This window comes from Takifugu flavidus, chromosome 15 (assembly GCF_003711565.1).
Source record: "Takifugu flavidus isolate HTHZ2018 chromosome 15, ASM371156v2, whole genome shotgun sequence".
NCBI classification, from domain to species: domain Eukaryota; kingdom Metazoa; phylum Chordata; class Actinopteri; order Tetraodontiformes; family Tetraodontidae; genus Takifugu; species Takifugu flavidus.
The window spans coordinates 7,607,454-7,627,927 of NC_079534.1; the positions used below are offsets into that span (position 1 = coordinate 7,607,454).

The 20,474-nt window shown below is 40.1% G+C and overlaps 1 protein-coding gene and 1 long non-coding RNA gene across 11 annotated transcripts in view; one reads left to right on the forward strand and one right to left on the reverse strand.

Moving 5' to 3' along the window:
* The first annotated feature begins 2,101 nt into the window (after positions 1 to 2,101).
* LOC130539250 (microtubule-associated protein 4-like) overlaps positions 2,102 to 20,474 on the forward strand; it is a 52,815-nt gene continuing 34,442 nt past the window's right edge. For 7 of the 10 annotated variants that reach the window (XM_057057459.1, XM_057057462.1, XM_057057460.1 and 4 more), the window contains exons 1-5: positions 2,102 to 2,257; positions 12,361 to 12,548; positions 17,563 to 17,649; positions 18,303 to 18,380; positions 19,013 to 19,252. In XM_057057459.1, the coding sequence (XP_056913439.1) occupies positions 12,365 to 12,548; positions 17,563 to 17,649; positions 18,303 to 18,380; positions 19,013 to 19,252 (589 nt within the window). In that variant the 5' untranslated portion in view covers positions 2,102 to 2,257; positions 12,361 to 12,364. The remainder of the gene's footprint in view (positions 2,258 to 12,360; positions 12,549 to 17,562; positions 17,650 to 18,302; positions 18,381 to 19,012; positions 19,253 to 20,474) is intronic. The other 3 variants (XM_057057461.1, XM_057057468.1, XM_057057469.1) reach the window with 2 other exon arrangements.
* LOC130539255 (uncharacterized) lies at positions 11,773 to 14,394 on the reverse strand. Its single transcript, XR_008954070.1, has 3 exons — positions 13,565 to 14,394; positions 12,706 to 12,797; positions 11,773 to 12,568 (listed from the first exon to the last, which is right to left on the reverse strand). It is a non-coding gene; the product is annotated as an uncharacterized LOC130539255 (long non-coding RNA).

The following is a 20,474-nucleotide window of genomic DNA, read 5'->3' on the forward strand; positions in this document are numbered from 1 at the left end:
GGTTTACATTTAAGTAACATTCTCATTTGTACTGAAATCTTTATTGTTTTAGAATCATGTATGAAAAAATGTGACTCCATGCCAACTTGTATTTGAGCAATGTGGGTAATGTGGGCCACAGAGATCTGACTCTGACATGCCTGCTATATATAGACTTCAAGGATGGTCTTCATGGCTTTAGAAGGTGACTTCAAGGCTGAAATGTGTGTGACAGAAGTCGATGGAGAACGGATGATGATGTAACAGACTTAAAGGTTGTATCAGTGATTCTGAGCAAAAGCATGACATTCCCAAAACACAACAGAGCTGTCTGGCCCCTCCGGTGCAGAACTCCAGTCCTGCCCTCACAATGTGGGAACAGTTTGTTGTGGTTTGGGGGGGCAAAACAGTTCACAACCATTTAGGTATGATTCTCTCAGTTTTTATGGACACTTGGGGGCCACAGTGATTCTATTGTGTCTACTGGGTCGAGTTGCTAACCATTTGTGGAAAGATCTGTCAGTAAACAATTGTCTTTTGACAACCTTTAAGTCAAGATCAGAGCTGCTGATGTTGCAGTCAGACGCGACAGAAGAAGGAACAAAGGGAAGTACGATATAATCTGCCCCTGACTGCTGAATATGATCCTTATAAAGTTATCTGACCACTGCCTGGGTCAGTGTCAGTTCATCAGTCAGGCTGATTTACCTTAACAATCTGTTTTTCTATTCATATCTCCATCTTGTATAATCAACAGAAATCCAATACAAAGATATTTAGCAACAAATTGAGGATGATATTTTATATTAAAAAAAAATACATCTTCTGTCGTGATCCTTACAGTAGAAACACACAACACCAGAAATATCACACGGTTGATATTAAATTCAAGGTGATTTCTAATCTAGCTGCAATTTTCCTCCATAAACAGGTGCATATCAATAATTTGGCTTCTTCATTGTTCTGGTGTTTTGTTTTTCTCATACATGGCAGCTCGGGAGTACGTTAAACTCTTTTAAAGTACTTGGGATTTCACATAACCACATTAAAGGAAGTGTAACAGAGTGAATATTATGGTTATGTCATTTGATTTACCTGAAAAGCAGTGGGCCACATCAGTGTTAACGGAGTAAAAAAGGCATTAGGCCAACACAGTTCCAGAGAACTAGCATAAGGATAAAGGTTGTTTATTTCTCTGTGTTTTCTCTTAGAGAACATCTTACTTTCACATTTCTTCAAACTGGATCTCATCTCATTAATCTACTTTTTATAACTGTTGTTTTGGGAGTCATCATTACCTTTATTTTCATTGTCCGGATTGTGGACATGAGCTCACCTGACAAGAAGGAAATGAACTCCCGAGATCCAGATGGTTTCAACACAGTCGCTGGCACATGTTTATGTTCAGGTGAATGTTGACCTTAACAGTGATCAAATGAGATGGGGGATTACTTTTGGGGATTACTTTTGTTTACATGAGATGTGCATTGGTTTTTTTCTTGGTTTGTTTTTTCCCCTTCAAATAGGTTATGTAATCCCAGATAATCCGAAAGGAAAGTTTCCAACAGCCAGAGTGAGTCATCAGTGAGAGTGGCATCAACAACTGTATGCCAATTTCATCATTTCCATAAGAAAAAAATAATTCAAACATTAAAGATCATTAACAAAACAAATATTTGATTTTAGCCAGTTGTCCTTCGGTAATGGTAGATGGATGGATGGATGGATGGATGGATGGATGGATGGATGGATGGATGGATGGATGGATGGATGGACAGCAAGTATACAAACCTTTTAAGAGTTGCATTCAAAGAGAGTTGAATTATTCAATATAAAGAACCAGTCCAGATGGAGAAGTACCCTCAGCAGTGACAAGGCTAACATCTGGATTCCTCAGCGCATCCATTCACACAACCACTGTTTTAATCCTTTTAATCCATTATAGTATGTGATCCCTCCTTTTTCCATCGCTTGTAACATCAAAATCTGTAACCTTTTATCTTTTGTGACTACATAGTAAACACCGGCAGACAAACAGGTTGAATGCTGTTCTTTACGGCAGCACCTGAATGCAGCAGCAGAAGCCTACATCCTCACTGCCTGCAGCGTCTTTGTTTCCGGCTTCTGATTGGCTGGTCTGGCTCAGATGAGGCGTGGTCTGGGCATGAGACCTGGCACCAGTATGCTCTGCGAGCAGTGAGAGGTGGAGATTTTCACCATCACACACTCCGACTGTCACACACGCACGAATATATTCATCCTAAGACACGTCGAGACGGTGAGTGCATCCGAATCTTTATTTACATCCGAGCTGCCCTGAAAGGCGCTGTTTACGCTGTCGTCGTGCTGCGCTGTCCTCTCGCTAAATGAATGATGCAATTTATGTCATATTTATGGCAGTTATTTAGGTCTAGCGCCGTGGTGGGGCGGACCCGGGCCTGTATGTGGCCTATGATTGTGGGTCGGCGGTTTGACATGATTGCTAGCGGCGTTTCCAGTGAGGAAGGACAATCAGGGGCGAGTGGGCGTGTGAGGGGGTCTTCTGATGCAGACACAAGCTCCGTGGAATCGTGTCTCTTTGTTATGGTGGTGCCGCAGTCGGGATAGCTCACCCTCCTGATGAATCCAGGCTTAGTCTTAGTGCTCCATCAGTATCCCGAACTCAGCCATGCTCACCAGTGATCACACACATCATTTCAGAACGTTGCTCTTCTGTTGGCTACTACTTGAGTGGCAGTCATTCACTTGTGTGTAGTATTTACATTAGAATTTATCACCAGGCAGTCAGGTACAGTCAGGCACAGCTAAACAGGCCTGATTACATAAACACTTGACTTATGATAGGAAATCCCGTTTTAGGAAGGGTGTTCTATAGGGACAAAGTCTGTTGTTATCCAATAAAACACACTGTCTCTCTCTCACACACGCAGACACACACCCACACACACACGCACACACAGTGCATCCTCTGTGTGGATTAGTACACATTGTTCCATGGATGCTCCAGTTTTTCTGTCTTTGGCTGCTGCAGTTTCTGTGTTCAGTTGTGTTTAATGTGTTTGAAATGTAAAATGAGCTTTCTCAGTATCTCCATTTAGTTGTGAAGTTTGACTAAACCTTGCGTTTACAGCGTCTTTGCTTGTTGCCACTTGTTTACTTGCAGTGTCACTTTCAATTTCAATCCATAAAACTATGATTATTAGTTTAATTACAGCAAGAAAAAAGACAGCCACCAGTTGTTTTCATGTTTACATAAAGATGTTGGATTAATTTTTATTTTTTTTAATAATGTTAAAATGTGTCACTTTGTTGCAACATAGGCTGAACTATTCACTTACAATTTTGAGATTTATTAAAAAACCGAGATCCGACATCATTCGTTAACTATTATCTTTGTCTGAACTTTATCTGTACGACATCATAAAGTTGGCCGAATCAGTCGAAGGTTTTGGGTTGTGTGTCTTGCATTGAGCCATGAGAGGCGCTACAGTGTCAACAGACCATCTCCGAAGCTGGTGTTCTGACATTAGAGATGTGTTGCCTCACATTCCTTCGCTTGATTGTGCATTAGTTTATAGAGTTTAGGCCTTACACTGCAGATTAGATTGCATTTGGTTTCATGTTTTGAGCAGTGCAGACCAACAGAACACCAGAAAATATCGAGACAGACAAACATTTAAGTGTTGCTGTAGCTCTATATTAAGAAGATTATATCTCTATCTTCATGACAACATGTGGAACTTGTGCATCATCTGGTTGGTTGTGTACAAAGTTGAAATGGCAGTCCTATTAGCTTGTCCTTAGTCTGTTTATACTAATCTGAATGAAAAAAGCATTTTTAGACAGGTATCTTTAAATAATCTGGTAACATCACAAATACCCAGAATACAACGAGTATTTTATTATAACTTCATAATGTATAATATTTTTTTCCTGCTCTACACTTGATGGCCACTTCAGAGCCACCACACATGATGGCTTCCCTGCATAAAAGTGTGTTTTGTGTTGAATAGTAACTGGAGCTGACATACAGTCAGGACAATATTTCTGGCTCCAGCACAGTAGAAGAGGTCAGCCATTTATTTGACACTCCTGCTCTGCTTACCTGTCACCTTATTTCAGCCTCTGTCTCTCTTCTGCCACCCCGAATTCCATCAAAACTCAAATATACATGACAGTAAGCTACAATTCTGACATAGTTGGTGGTAAACTGTCAGAAAGATCAAATTACGGTTCCCTTTGCAGCTTTAGTCTCCATTTTTAATTTTGTTTTTTTCTTGTTAAAGAAGATGTTTTTTTCTGTGTTCACATGTTTGAGCCTTTGTGATTTATGTATATTAACATATGCATGGAGTTTAAAATATTTACTATTTTTTTTTAAATATGCTGTCTCTATAATGAGAGTTTTTAGTTTCTTTCTAAACTAAATAAAATGAACAAAGAAATCAACTGCATAGCTGTAAAATTATATGTAGATTTATTTCAGTATTTTTCACTTTTGATTTGAATTAACACTATTGACAGTTTTTTGTTCATGACCTGTTTTTGTGGTATTTTATTGACTGTAAAAGTGTTTAATGGACATGAACTGACTGTGAAATCAAAGTTTCCTTTGTACTCCCCATTTGAATCTCCAGCAGGACACTGATGCTGTGATACAATATATTGGTGGAACACCGCTGCAGAGCAACGGATTTTAGTACCTCGGGGAGGTTCCCATGTGCAGATGGCAAAGTAGACAACGATGATGAATCCGGGTTTATTTCATTGCAGCGCTTTGCTATACAGTCCTCGCAAACATTTATTATTTCTGATGGATCAAATCGGCTTTCAGACGTTATCAGGCAGACACACGAGCTTCATCAGCCAAATTCCTTGTACGCCTAAAATCTGAGTCAACACTGACAGCCTGTGTGAGCGGACTGCTCAGAAGAGTGAGTCTGATGATACAAGCTCAGTCATTAATCCAATCAGCGCAATCGCAGTCAAAATCTACAGGCTCCCATCAGCTCATCACATCGATCACAAACCAAAGCTTGTTGCTGAACGCGGTGCTGTCAATGCTCGCTAAACTCAAAAAAACAGAGATTTGCGTGTCTCTTCTGCAGGTGAATTCAGGACGTTGGGCAGTATCGCTGCTCTGATGCATCAGTGTTTATCAGTTTGTAAGCGATTTGAATTGGTGAAACCCAAATCTACAAAACTCGTAATTCATGTGAATTCTGAATCTTTTTAATCAAAATAAAAAACAAAAAAGCACAAACCGCCCTCTAAAAGATAACGAAAAGATACACATCTATAAAACACCCAACATGAGCATCAGTCATTTACGTTGCTCATTATAAACATTCCCATCCAGCCGTCCATCCATCCATCATCCATCCATCCATCCATCCATCCATCCATCCATCCATCCATCCATCCATCATCCATCCATCCATCCATCCATCCATCCATCCATCAGCCATTTCTTTTTGCTATTTTTGACATCAGTGCTTTCTCTCATCTGTTTGTCTTTTGTAGTATTAGAACCACATCTACTCTGCAATGTTATAAACGACATCCTCCACATGACAACATGTTAAGGTCTTTTCCATTTCAATCATTTAATTTTTGGAGTCATTCCCCTCGAGAATCTCTTTTGAACTTGCTCGAAAGTTCTTCTCAGGTCTGCTGCTGAGGATGAGCACGTTCACCAGCCCTGTCAGCAGGGTGCAGCTCTTTATGCCGGGCTGTGTTCTTTCAGTCACTGTCCTTGCACTGGCTGACTCAGACATTGTGGCACCTCCAGACATGACAATCTCCATCACTTCAATGATGACCTGCACTTGCCCTCCTAGTAGAAGTAGGTCAGTATATTTATATAATATTTCAAAAGAAGAGCTAGAAAGAGTACAACTGATTGAATTGGAGGTTGTGTGTGAACTCACACACTCGTTCCATACCTCTACTCACTACATAGGGAGCAGGCCTGAGTGATCTACTTAGTAACCTCACTGAGAAGCGGAAGTTCTGCTTTCGATTCTCAGCCAAGGAACTTGAAACTGTGTCAGAGCGTGGCTTAATAAATACGCACCAGATCATCATCAGCGAATAATTTTTTTTTTTTTTTACTGCTTAATAAATATTAAACACTCGCTGGTCATTATTTTGTAATGTGCTTTTATGTCAGTAATATTAATGATGAATTATTAATTAATAATTGCCGTCATGTCTGCCTTCTTGTATGTGACTGCAAAGGGTGATGAGATGTGTTTGTTTTTTTACTACTTTTTATAGTGTATTATGGGATTTATTGATTGGATTACATTGAGAAAGTACAGTGATTATTATTATTATGAAATATAATAATAAGTTATTATTGCCATCATACACAGATAATTGGAGAATTTTGTCAGTCATTACCTTATGGTAAACATTTATATACCTACTTTAACTAAATCTATTGCCACAAAATAATATTTTGTAATATGTTTCTTGATAGGGCTGTAAAACATTTTGTACTAGATAGAAAGTTAGAAAACAAGAAATAACTAAAACTTCTTTGCATGTTCTGTAGGTCATTATTATGCATACTATGTATAAAAATGTTCTTCTGAACTGACTGCAGCACATGAATCAGATCACTCTTCACCTCTGATAGCAGAGTCAGAGATGCCGACCTGACAGCATATATAGGGGACGGATGTGGTTTTCTCATCTTCATCCTCCTCCATCAGTGTGTATTTGTGGTGTGGAACATGCAAAGGTCCTTTCTGTCACTTCATGTGACTGTGCCAGTGGACTGGCGAGACGGAGAACAGCCCCCAACGGTGCCCACTTCTCTGTCTTTGTTCCAGTTCATACAGTTATTGTCCACAGCATTAGCTGTGTCCAATTCTGTCCCACATAATACATATATTAATCACTTATGTGGTCACAGCATTTTGTTGCCTCATAATTGTTTTAGGAAAAACTATATAATTTAACAAAGAAAGGAAACATCCATCAATGAGAACTATAAAAAGCTCTGACATATGTGTTTTTGTTGAGACACAAGTTTGTCCACTGATGCATGCTGGGACAGCGCCCTCATTGTGGATGCCAAGGCTGTGAAAAATCCTCTTTTCTGACATTAGGAAGCCCCCTTTTACAGGTCAGGCAGGGACTTATTTTCAGAATTTGTGATGTTTGTGTTGGGGTAGTTCCAGAATCGAAAATAGGTCAGCAGAGACAGGATGGGCTAATGGAGGCTGCAACACTAATCCTGCCTCACTTCCTGAGGTACAGTTGTCATGTAATTTGTGTTTATTAACAAACAAACATTTACTGATTAACAAATCAGATTCTCATTATTCAATGACTCTAAGTTACAGTAGGATCACGGACGTTTCAAGCCTGTAGGACACACGACATCTGTTAATACATGATTGCAAGTTTGCGTGTAAAGGGACAATTTTTTTATTAAGGTAACTACAAGTAGTTTTGTTATTATTTGAATCATGTTTATGCTTAGGAATGAAAGAACATCTTCTCTGGCCTTTGGGTTAGCCATCTCCTCTGATGGATAGTCTCTGCAGATGTTAATACAGTACGTTGACTCTGAGGTTTATGCTATTAGCTCTACATTCTAACAGGTTAGCCGCTTAAATTACCCCTTATATTTGGAGGTTGGGAACTATTGAGAACATTAGTTAGTGAGAGACACAAACACAGACTTTCACAGCTTCTATCAGCCTCTTTATTCTGCTTTTTCGTGTCCTGTGTCAGAACTCTTTAGCATACCATTTTTGCTGACTGTTATGGTGATGAGGTTTCGGAGAGAGGGTGAAGGCTGACCTTTGAGGATTAATGGAGGATTAAATAACAGAGGAAGCACTCATGTATTGAGTCAAAAAGTTGGTGTTCTTTTAATTATCATGAATACTATATAAGTATTTGCAGAGATCTTATTGATCTCGAGGACAACATGTCTTACAACATGTGGCCGTATTTGGTCAACTTTTGATGAGTGTGAACACTTGCTCTATCTATCTATCTATCTATCTATCTATCTATCTATCTATCTATCTATCTATCTATCTATCTCTATCTATCTATCTATCTATCTATCTATCTATCTATCTGTCTGTCTGTCTGTCTGTCTGTCTGTCTCTCTGTCTGTCTGTCTGTCTGTCTGTCTGTCTGTCTATGAAGATATAATTAAAGTAGAGGTCAGGAGGTCATGCTGTAGAGCATCTTACACTTTTGTGTAGCACTTTATTATTTTTATGTTTATTTTAAATTCCAGAGTGACCGTTGTTTCTAGTACTTTGGCCTTTTTTCCAATTTTTACATCTTTATCAATGGTTTCATGTTTTATTTAACCCAGAATTGCAGACCAGCGGGAGGAACAAAAGTCAGGAGGGCTTATAAAAATGACAATAGCAACACATTATCACAGAGTTGGGTGATTAAATGCCTGTCAATCAAGCCTTGATTAATTAATTTTTGAAGAGAATGAAAGGCTCTCTGTCCTCTGACAGTGGCTGTGACATGTAGCTTAAAATAAACTCTATCCTGCTTGTTTTTAATTATTCTTATTGTCCATCGTTGACATTACTCAGCAGATTTTTTTTTCACAGAAATTCTTCAGTTCACATTAAAACGTGAAAGAAACACAAATCGGTCTTGAACTTGAAGCTTTTTCCTGGATGTTGTCAAGGCGATGGGGTATTTTTATGCTCTTCCCAGACTTTGATGTGCTCCAGTGGCTCCAGACTGATTCCCTAAAATGACCTTGGTGCTCGAAGCACAGGAGCAGTCACTGCCCCATTAGAAATTGTCTGCTGTTTGCTCTCCTTTTCTGACTTTCTGTCATCTCCTGGTACAGCTTTCATTTTCATGCTGAAAGCAAACAGAGGCACATCTCTGCGCCTCTCTGTGTAGAGGCACATTGGTCATATTTGCAGTGTCAGGCTGTTGGTCATCATGTTAGATAAACTGTCTGCACTGTTCTCAGCTGAAGTGTGTGTGTGGGTGTGTATGTGTGCCTGAGCTTGTTCCTGTCAAGAAGGAGAAACTGAGGATCTGATGAGTCACCATGGCAACAGGCTGTGCAGACATGACATGGGTTTATTGAGACATTAGGTTGCTGTATTTGTGGAACTAGGACACGTCTCTGAGCGTCAGCCATCTTTGTAAGACTTCTTTCCCGTATTTTTGTTAGTTCTAAGGTCTACAGTAACATTGAACGTGATCTAATGGATACGTTTATGGCTGCTTAAAACCAATCGTCATCATTCTCTGCATCTCCTCACCGTCCAGGCACAGAGCACTATCAGTGTTCTCTGTCAGTGTCCCACCCCACATTTTAAGCAAAGGTTCTTTGCGTACAGATAATGTTATATTGCAAAAATCCTGAACAAGAAAGTTATTCAAAATATTCAGTCTCTCATAGACGTACAATACTTTTGCTTCAAAGGTTGGAATTTACATATACTGAATTTCATTTATAGTTTTTCCTACATATAAGTTCAATTAAATTAATTTGAATATTCAAGAAGAAAACAAATTCAATTTCTTTGTTACTGTTCAACTTTGTTTCTGTGTAATTTCCAGACAGATAGTCTGCAGACTGGAGTTTCCTTCCTCAGGGCTCCTAGAGTGCTAGAGTGCTGATGTATTTTATGTACGGTATTTCTGCTCCTGGATCTGACACACTGACTTTCTGTCAGACCGCATGTGTGCAGCATGGCAACCTACTGTTTCCTGCTGAGATTCCCCTGCAGTGTGAGCAATGGAGGCAACAATGCACGCTTGAGGACGTACAGGTGATTCACTGGAGATTGGGACTATTTTCATTTGTCTCCTACGAAACATATTTCAACATTGATGCTCTATGTTATTTTTGGACGTCAGGAGCACAAACACAATAAGATCCTAAATGCTGAAAGCAGCTCTGGACACCTCTAACCTCTCCATTCACTGCTGTTACATCACTGGCAGATATTCTGCTGTGACTCATCACTGAGTTGAACTGACCCTCAGCTCCACGGTGGAGCCCAAACAACTGACACGAGCTCTGAAGCACTGTCGGCTTCATGTTGTCCAGTAGTAGATGGGGAGAGGTCGTAACTTTGTTGAATATTGCAATCATGGATCATGATACTTAAAACAAAAATAATTCTGTCCCTGGATCATAATTACAATGCAACAAAAACCAAAACCAAAATCGAGTTTGGATTAAAATAAAAATAAAAACACGGTTGTTACAGCTGCATTTGCAATCCGGTGTGTGTGTGTGTGTGTGTGTGTGTGTGTGTGGTGTGTGTGTGTGTGTGTGTGTGTGTGTGTGATGGTTGCGTGAAAGATGTCAGTGTTCTGGAGGATGAAATGATTATGCAGCAGATGGTTGTGTTCAGAGCGGACGAGGTGGTGGGAGCTGGAACAGGGGATTGTGGGTATGGTTTTTAATCCTTCTGAGTGCAAAAGCTGTCTAACCCAACAAGCAGTGATCACCATGACTGTCGTCATCGTCATCGTCGTCATCATCATCATCATCATCATCATCATCATCATCATCTCTCTCTCTCTCTCTCTCTCGCTCTCTCTCTCTCACACACACACACACACACATACATGCTGTCCAACAGTCACATCATGATGTTTTGTCATCCACCATATTCTTGAAGTCAGATTCTCTTTTTGCAGCGTTATTAATGTAATGGGATGTTTACTCCAGGATTTATCAATCATTTGATTGATTCATGCATTTTCTTATATATCATTTGTTTATGTTGGCACTTGTTTTATCTCTGAATGTTTGCACAGACGCATTCTCACACTGTAATCTATTTAGGGAATCAAAATCATTAATTGAAGGGAAAATATTTACTTCTGCAACACTCAACAGAATGTTAAAGAAATATTATTTTTTTATTTAATCTTTACTTCAATCCCATTACTTTAACTTAAAATGCACATGTTGTTATTACAGCCCTTTTGTGAATACTTACAGCACAGTGACAATATATCAAATTACACTTTATTCTGTGAGTAATGGGGAGTGAAGGGCCTGAGAGAACAAAAAAAAACATGATCTTCTGTTCACTGAATCTTCAGGTTTATTTGACCTCTGCAATTATGGGTGAATAATTTACTGGCAGGATAAAGGAGGTTAGAAAGGCTCAGTTTAGGCCATATTGAATTTGCTGTTGCTGGGATGAAAATACCAAAATCTGCTGGACCACTGGAAATGATGGACTGGCCCCTCAAAGTCCAGACCTTAACCCCATCCAGCAAAATTTGAGCCAATTGGAAAACAAAGTAGGCAGATCTGTTGTCCATTCAGAGGGAATGGAGCAGAAGACCTGGAGAACATTAGTGTTGAAGTCCTCAGGACAAATAGTGACACTACAGAGATAAGCTGCTGTTCAGGCTGCAGAAGGCAGAGGAAAAAAAAACAGGAGGTCTCACTTCACTCATTTGCTGCGCTCAGAGCAAATCTGCAGATTTCAGCAACTTTCTGAAATAAAAGCAGGTTTTGGATTGTCTGTCTATTCAGGTCTGTCAGGTTTTCTAATCACTTTGGCCACCGCTGTAAATATATCTAGTATTTTTGCCAATACAAAGCTGCTGTGTGTGTGTGTGTGTGTGTGTGTGTCTGTGTGTCTGTGTGTCTGTGTCTGTGTCTGTGTGTGTGTGTGTGTGTGTGTGTGTGTGTGGGCATGTTTGCTCCAGTCTCAGGACAATGACAACTTGTTCACTGGGAGGATGGTTGGAGGGATGAACTGAGAGTGAGACAAAGACACAAACGTTCACGTGGAGACCCTGTTGTCAGTATTTATCATGTCTTTATCTGGTTATAAATGTAGCCATTAGCAGGTCACCAATAATATCAATGATCTGTGTATCTATATGGGCACATCTTATTTAGACTTAACATGTTAAAATGGTTTTTTTCATTTTCATTCCTGTTGTGAGAAACTCTTAAAATTCTTCAACATTTTGTTAAACTTCCAGATTTTAGATATTTTAAAGCTTCACTTTACAAACAAACATCCTTTTACATTCACTGGTAAGTCAGAATGCATTAGCCAACACTGCCACACTGTCCTCAGCCCCATTTAGTAAATCATGATACCATAGTGATGTGTTTTTTCCACATAATGCTGATTCTGAATAATCGACAACACCGTTAAGAGCTATAGCTAACTGCTAACACCCTGACACACACATCAAATGCATTACAATTCAAGTTAATTGTAGCTACATCAGAAAAAAATAGCAGTAAGCAGCATATTTTATCTTTTTGCGGATCTCGGGGTTGAATGAAGGCCAGCATTTACCCATGTTACAGAGATGAAGATGACTGTCAGGCTACTGATGTCAAAATTCAGACCATTTTCTTTCGGTCAACAGGAAAATGGACCTGAGCCTGAGAGATGCTCTGGGTGGTGGTGGGGTGCCAAGTGGCGCCCCTGCTGAGGCTTTGCTGAAAAGAGACTTTGTAGCCACGCTGGAGAAGGAGGCCTATGATGACAAGGTGGGAGAAACTGTCTCCAAGAGTGACTACCGGCCCTTACTGGATGGAAAGGACACCAAGAGCGGTGAGTTGCCCTCAATTTCTCTGCAGAAACACAAGTAGGCAGCGATGGTTCCTAATGTGATGTTGACACCTGAGGCTGAAGTTGTTCACAGAAATTCAGCCCTTTTTTTTAAACTTTAGCTGGATATTTTAATCGGTAAATATGTGCTGCCACTGACCTTCACAAGGAGCCCACAGCCAGCCTCTGTCCATCTCAGTCCACAGGGGAACATCTTTTGAACATATCTTGCGGCTATATCTGCTGAAACTGCTGAAGTGGGTCAGTCGTAGTCAAGAGATGATAGAAGAGGTTAAGTTAGGCTTTTTTTTTTTACATCCCACTCAGAGCAAAGAGAGAATGAACAGGTCAAGCCAAAAGTGTTTTATTGGAAACCTTTGCATGTAAATTCCATTTGGACCAGAATTTGTCATTTATTTTGAGAAAAATGTCAGTTTCTGAATATTTGGTATGTTTTACAATCGTCCACTTCCTATTTGGTGGAGATTTTGTAATAAACCATTTATAGCGACTGCTTTTTTTAGACGAGACATTGCATTTTAAGAAGATACTTATCCAGCACATTAAGTTCAGAATGGCTATGATGTTAATGTATTGTGCTGACTCAATGATCTGTCTCAAAGTCCAATAATAAATTAACTTCTCTTATAATCCAGAGTAAATTGTTACTTCTGCTCTGCTGCTACCCTTTAAAAACATCATAAACATGAGTAGATACTAGTTTCCTCGGGCCGGTAACCCTAAATGCGGCCTTAAACTGCCACTTTTCAGCAGGCTAGACAGTTTCTATGAAGTGCTGGTGTGCTGAAAGAAGCTATAAATCTCCAGCTTATATATATTAGGATGTAGGATCCTTTTTAAATCTGTATTATTAGCAGTTAGCAGTTACCTGTCTAAATCCAGCGTTTGAATCTTCACTTCATCTGTGCTGGTCTAAACGTATTAAATGCACTTCAGGGTCCACCACTGATTTAAGAGCTGTTGAAATCATTTTAAAAAATATTGTAGTTACAGCTCACCTGTATGTTTCTTGGTTTCTGATCCATCATATAGCATTTATTAATGATAGGAGTTGTTAGTAAATAGTATTCTAGTAAATGTCTTATATGCTACAAATTGTACATTATGCTGCATGTCTAAGTCTTGTCAAATGTGGCCTTGAGTGCCAAACTCCTGCAGAGGAACTATATGTCCTCAAAAAAAAGCTGCTGCAGCTGCTGCTGCTGCTGCTGCTGGGGGCTGACTCCATTTTACTCCATTGTCTACAGTGTCTGCTGGTCTTGAACTGGTCTAAACTGGTTTGACTGGCTTTTTCCTGTCCTTGTTTTAGTTTTGTACAGTGTAGTCACAGCTGTTGATTGCCACAAGTTCAGGTTTTTCTCCTCGATATGTTGACTTTAAAATTCTAGTTGTTTAAATGGTGAATAAAGCACATTTTATACACGTGCTATAAAGCATGCTCACGTGCACCATGCAGCGTGTTTCAACTCAGAAACTGTGTGACAGGTTTAAGACTGCAGACCTTCTGGAAAGACCATACCTGACTCAAAGCTTACATTGACTCAAGTATATTTTCCCAAAATAAACACTGTACACCAGCTATGATTTGTCAAAACTTTAAACACAACACTATTCATTAATTTATAAAATACAACAATGAATACAATAGTCATTAAAACATGTAAGCATAATGTGAACTGATAACAGCCACTCATCATCAATTATTAGTCATGATGAATGAATATATTAATGAATATATTTCATTATATGGGGTTCTTTTCTTTAATTCTTTTTTAAATTTCTTCATTCTAGAGCTGCAGATGATGGTTGTTGGCAGCTTCCAGTTTAGCTTCCTTTCCTGCTTCCCAGCTTCACTAAATTAAAAAGACTTTGACAAATTTTACCGGTAACATATAAACACATTTCTTATGAATGTGTCTGATGATTGTTACAGGTTAAAATATTGTCTTTCTGAGGAAAATGTCCCTTTACCATCTAATAAAGTGCAAAACTAGCAGGCGACAGGAGAGGAGACAGTTTGACCTTCTTCTGCTGTATAGAACTCTTCGACATTCCTTTCCAAAAGGAATTATAAAATCAGATCTTTTTAAATTACCTTTGTAAATTATTTAAATTTCATTTTAATTTCTAACCAACTCTTATGACTGAGCTCTCTGTTCCTCATCCCTTTGTTATGTGTTTTCCTTCTTGGTTTCTTCTGTCACACAAGCCTGTGGTCCTCCTGCCCTCATGTCATCATTCTTCCACGTCAGCCCGCGGACATCAGTGAATTAGCATCACCATACAGACACGCACACAAAATTAGCAGCCAGCCAGTAGCTCATCTATCTATATCTGTCTGTCTGCCTGCCTGCCTGGCCTGCCTGCCTGCCTGCTGCCTGCCTGCCTGCTGCCTGCCTGTCTGTCTGTCTGTCTGTCTGTCTGTCTGCCTGCCTGCCTGCCTGCCTGCCTGTCTGTCATACTTTTACAAATGAATTGTAGGGTTAGGCGACCCAGTCCAGTGCCAGAGTTGCGCCGGATTTTCTGTTTTACCAGCTACATTTGGATTCTCCTCCAGGATCCTGGTTTTCTTGGTGAGAGAAGCTTCCCTACCTGGCAGAACAGAAAACCCAGCCTGACTGTGGCATTCGTAGGATAGGGCTGCCTACTTCTGCTTAAGACCTATTGAGAATGTCTCAGTGCTTCAGTCTGTATAGGATAATTTAGTGGATTTACTTCACTGCATCAACAAAAAAAGTTCGATTACAGCTGCGGAAAATAACTTTATGCCATAGTTACTATGTCATAAAGTTATTAATATTACTATTAGCAATATTACTATGGCATAGTAATATTAAAGTTACCCCAAAATCTGGTCCTTTCTTTCCTTAACAGATGCAGTTGCTGTATTTGCTGAAGCATGCTAACACACCCCTGCAATGTGTGTACTGTCTGTGTGTGTGTGTGTGTGTGTGTGTGTGTGTTTGTGATGGAGCCAGTCACATGTGACTGCAGTACAGTAATGCATCAGCACATACGGGACCTCTGGTGAGGTCTTCTGTCTCTCTCTCTCTCTGTCCTCTCTCTTGCACATACACACACACACATGCACATGCACACCTTAGCTGTCACTGCCAATGTTTTAGATGTGGGTGTGATTGTGCTGACTTGAGCAGATACTGTGCACTGAAGTGATGAAGTAAAAAGACTAGAGGATGTGCACAGTTCTGCGGTTTTACTCGTAACTCTCCATATTTTAATGCGACATTTGCATAGCCAATATATTATTTTATATTGTCTGTGAAGCTTAATGTTATCAATTGAAAATTATATTTATTTTTATTCAGCAGAACTGATAACAAAAAAAAAACCCTTTTCCAGAGTAGATGAGCAGAGCAGAGATCTCAGTTTGGGCTGGAGGACATGGAGACTAAATGTTAGCATCACCACATGAGACTCCTGAGATAAAACTGCAATATAACAAACATTAACCTGACCGATCGCTGGAGGTCACAGCAGATTCAGACATGAAGCCTGTAAACCCTGTGATGACCTGTTGAACCGTTGAGTTACTCTCGTAAGGTTGCCAACATTCTCGCATGTCGGCCATCTCATATTACTGTCATTTAGCTGACTGAGGCATCAGGAAGACAAGGATGAATCCATCTGTTGGGCGCATTTATTTCCATGCGCACATCAGCTCTCAGTGTTCTGACTGTGCAGAGCACATCATTGTCAACCATCACTGCTGTTGGAGTTGATGAGAGTGGAGCAATAACAAGTGGCAGTACAGTACATCCTCAAAGCTAAACGTGCCATTTTACAAATAGTGTCGAGAAGTGGAGAAATCGGCAGCTGACAGCTCTCCAAAGCTGAGGTCTGCTCCCTTCAGTGTGGCAGTAAATGTTGGACCTGTTGAAGGAAGTCCTGACCGTTAGCGCCATTGCTAATGTCGCCAGTGCTGGCTTCCAAACCTTCTCTTTATTTATAGAGGATTGTGTTCCTGAAATATGTCATGCAGTGTTTACCTCAGTGGGCGGCGCACATGCATTGATTCTTAAAGACATGTCTGCTGACAGCAAACGTTGCCTAGGGAACCACAGATGCTGCATACCCTCCCCTTGCATAACCATAGTGACAGTGCCCAAAGTCATGTGTTATGTCTCCTTTTCTCATTGTCAAAAGATGACAGGCAGCACATACTTAGACAATGGGACAGAGTCACACACGCACGCGTCTCCACACACACAAACAGATTGGAGCTTTGCGAGTGGATGAGACAGACAGACAGACAGACAGACAGACAGACAGACAGACAGACAGACAGACAGACAGACAGTAAAACAGACAGTCAGTCAGTCAGTCAGTCAGTCAGTCAGTCAGTCAGTCAGTGTTCATGGTTCCCGACCAGCAGAACCGTGCCTTCCTTGCATTGTTTGATTTGATCTTCCAGAGGGTTTTGGCGTAGGTTTAAGCTAAATGACCATTAGCATTAATAATCAAAGTGATGTAAACTTTACGTTATTCCTAAAAGTGTGATGTCATCTATTCTGTTGATGCAATTAAATATGATTTTTTTCCCCATTCACATGCTTGATACATGCAGCTTTTTGGCATATAAAAGTTCTACAGTTCACAGGAAGACAATTTGGATAAATATGTCCATATGTTTTTCCTTCCTGATGTATGAGTGTTGATTAAAACATCACTATTAAACCTAAATACAGCAAGTTCACCTTTTTTTTTTAAATTGGAACTGTCATCAGAAGTCAAACATGAAGTTGTTTCAAGATTTTTAATCTGAAATTTAACCAACATTAATTCAAACTCCCTGAGAACCTGATATATTTATTAGGTAATCAATTAATTATATGCTTTGGGAAGAGTAAACAACCAATTTGTGTTTGTTAGTTCCTAAATCATGCACAAATCATGTCACTGACATGGGCTAATTAAGTAACTTTTAACCTGGGCTCTTAACTGTGATAAGTGGTGATAATTCTCTTTTCTGCTTTAGTTCCAGGTCTTATGTCCTCAACAGTGCCGTCAGGAGGGCGCCAGGACCCACCAGGACAGGCTTCCTTCAGCTCCGACTACATGTCTGGTGAGGGTACAGGAAGTTTTTAGTGCCACTAAAGCTGTTTCCACTTCCCACATCACATATTTGCACTTTCAAGTTTACTTCCGAGTGACACTGTTGCCTCCTGTGTCATTAAAAGCTAAAATATCGTTTTCCAGTTGTGATAGTTCTCATTTTATTCTCACAGAAACATCCCAGTTGTTCAGATAAAGGTCGCCATTATCCTAATGTGGATATCAAAGGATGCGTTTCTGTTCCCTGATGCCCGTTTCTTTAGCCTGTGTTTTCTCTTTTTCCTGGTTTGGAGGCTTTTTAGCAGTTTAACTGAAATGATAAGTTGGTCATGACACGAAGGTTGGGTAAATTCCAGTGGGGGGAAAACCCTCAAAAGGGAAAGGGAAAAAGAACTTTTTCCTCTGAATTATTTAATATTCTCCTCTTCATGATCAGCCATGTTGCATCATTTCATTCTGTAGCCATTCACCTGTGTTTGTTCTCTTCCCCCCTCATTTTTCTTCATTGTTCGTCTTTACTGTCCTGTCTGATTTCCCAATTGTTCCTCCATCCTTCTTTCTTTCTTTCTTTCTTTTTCTTTCTTTCTTCTTTCTTTCTTCTTTCTTTCTTTCTTCTTCTTTCTTTCTTCTTTCTTTCTTTCTTTTTCTTTCTTTCTTTCTTAGGTCCTCTGCTGAGTGGTAGGACAGATCAGTGGAGCATGAACAAGACAAAGGACAGTGGACTACCTGACTCATTTCTAGGTCTCCTTCCCTTTTTCCCCATCTTGTGCCCTCCATACTTTCGACTCAAACCCATTCAGTCTCTCTCTGATCAGTGGTTTTTTCGTGGCTGTGGTTTCTGTGAACTTCTTTGCAGTTGTGTCCATTCCACTGTACAAGGGAGAACTTATTGGTTGTTAAATGAAAGTTGAGCTCTAAAATGTCCAAGTTTTTGTGTTATAACATTAATTAACAGTGATGTTGAGCCACTGGGTCTCTCTGAGCTGGTCTAATCAATCCTTGAGAGCCATTTTCAAGACAACCAAAATGAATCTTAGGAGGACAGAATGACTGTGAAATTCACTGAGAATTCAGAGAAGCCAGGCTCCTACAAGTTAAATTACCATGGCAATAGCATAGCAGGCTAGCTAGTTTCCATCGCACAGGACCCTCTGATTGTTTTTTGGTTTTTTTTGCATGTGATAAAAGCAAGCAGACATTTTCTGAGCCCTTTTCCACTTAAAGTAAAAACAGTGGATTTGAATATGCAATATAAGTACAGCATATTTTTGTCTCTGTGGACTTCCAAACCTATTGCTTTAAAAGCACAATAATACAGATAATACCCTAATTTATAGATACATTTTGGTTATGTATCTCTATGTCTTCATCAGGCTTCTCCCAGTCTGGTGTGGGAGGAACATTGGGATCCAGCTTGCCACCATTCCAGACCAGTATGAGTTCGACTCTTGGCCAGACGGGGATAGGGCCAGCTATGGACACCCAAAAGAGTTCAGGCCTGTTTGGTGTGGACAATAAAACCCCAGGCAGCACAAGTGGAAGCAGCACAGTCAAAAACTCTGATGTGATCTCTTCTGGTGGACCAGGAATCCACACTCTGGATTATTCTGCAGGTATTACGAGTTGTGGCCGAGTGTTACAGCACTGGTGTTTGGCTATCTGTGAACCCCTTCAGTTTTTTTAAAATGTAGATAAAAAAGAACACAATCAAATAGAAAATAATACAACACCTGATCATTTAGTTCCTGATGCGCAATCATCAAAACTTTAGCTAATGTGGTTAGTTTAGAGTTAGGTGGTGTTAGAGGGTGAGGTGAGCACCATAATGTAATCATGGTGATTTCACACTCATTAAAGGAATCTCGTTAAGTGAGTCCATCTACTTTTTACCTGTTTCTTGGTCAGTGCTCACCTGTACGCTGACAGAAGGAGCTTCACATATGTATATGTACAGTAACACGTTTGCTCCTCAGTGAAATTGTTGTGGAGTTTGTGTGAGGGCCTCCAGATCCTCTAAGGAAGCGCGGCCTAAATTTCATGCCAGCAGATCTTCACACCTGAGGTCACAGGAAGCCCTGAAAGCTCAGGGGTTCTCGCTCTGGCTGAACCCATTAACCGTATATCCATCATGATTGTGATAGGCTTTAAAAACTCATTGCTGGGACCCCCATTCTGAAAGCAGGGGCTCTCGGTATTGCCACTTACAAAACATGCTATTTCATATTTGTTTCATCAGATCTTCTCTTCACACTTTTAGGAGGCATTGGATAATGCTGAAATTGGATAGGCAACTGTTGTGCCTATTGTGTTTGAGCACTGGATAGATTCTTGGTGTCGGGGCAGCAGAGGCAGTGTAGTTGTAAGAGAAAAAGCCTGACTGGCTTTGGGCAGCAGAGGGCAGCCTTTTCTAATTGTTTTGACAGTCTGCAGCGTGCCTGCAGCTCACTGGTTGTCTCATGGCTGTAACCTTTCTTTATGCACCCACAGATGGGACTCTTGCACCAAAACTGAGAGAAATGTACTGAGACAGGGTGGCGACACCCTCCACTGGACTTTTGAAATGACTCAGCATTTTAAATTGCACCAGGCCTTATTATTAAATATTTACCAGCTTTCAGTGAGAGTTTTATTTTCTATTTCTTCCACTCTCCACAGTGCCGCTGCAACAGCTTACAGCCTTCTACGGATAAAGGCTCCAGTTATGCAACCTTCCTCATTCTATTTTGCCTGCCGCAGAAAGCAGTATCAAGCATTACTGATCCAAAAAGCAAGAAAATGCAGCCTGTGCATGTGCATTTGCTACTCGGCAACTATCAGTCTGTTTATTTTTGCCAT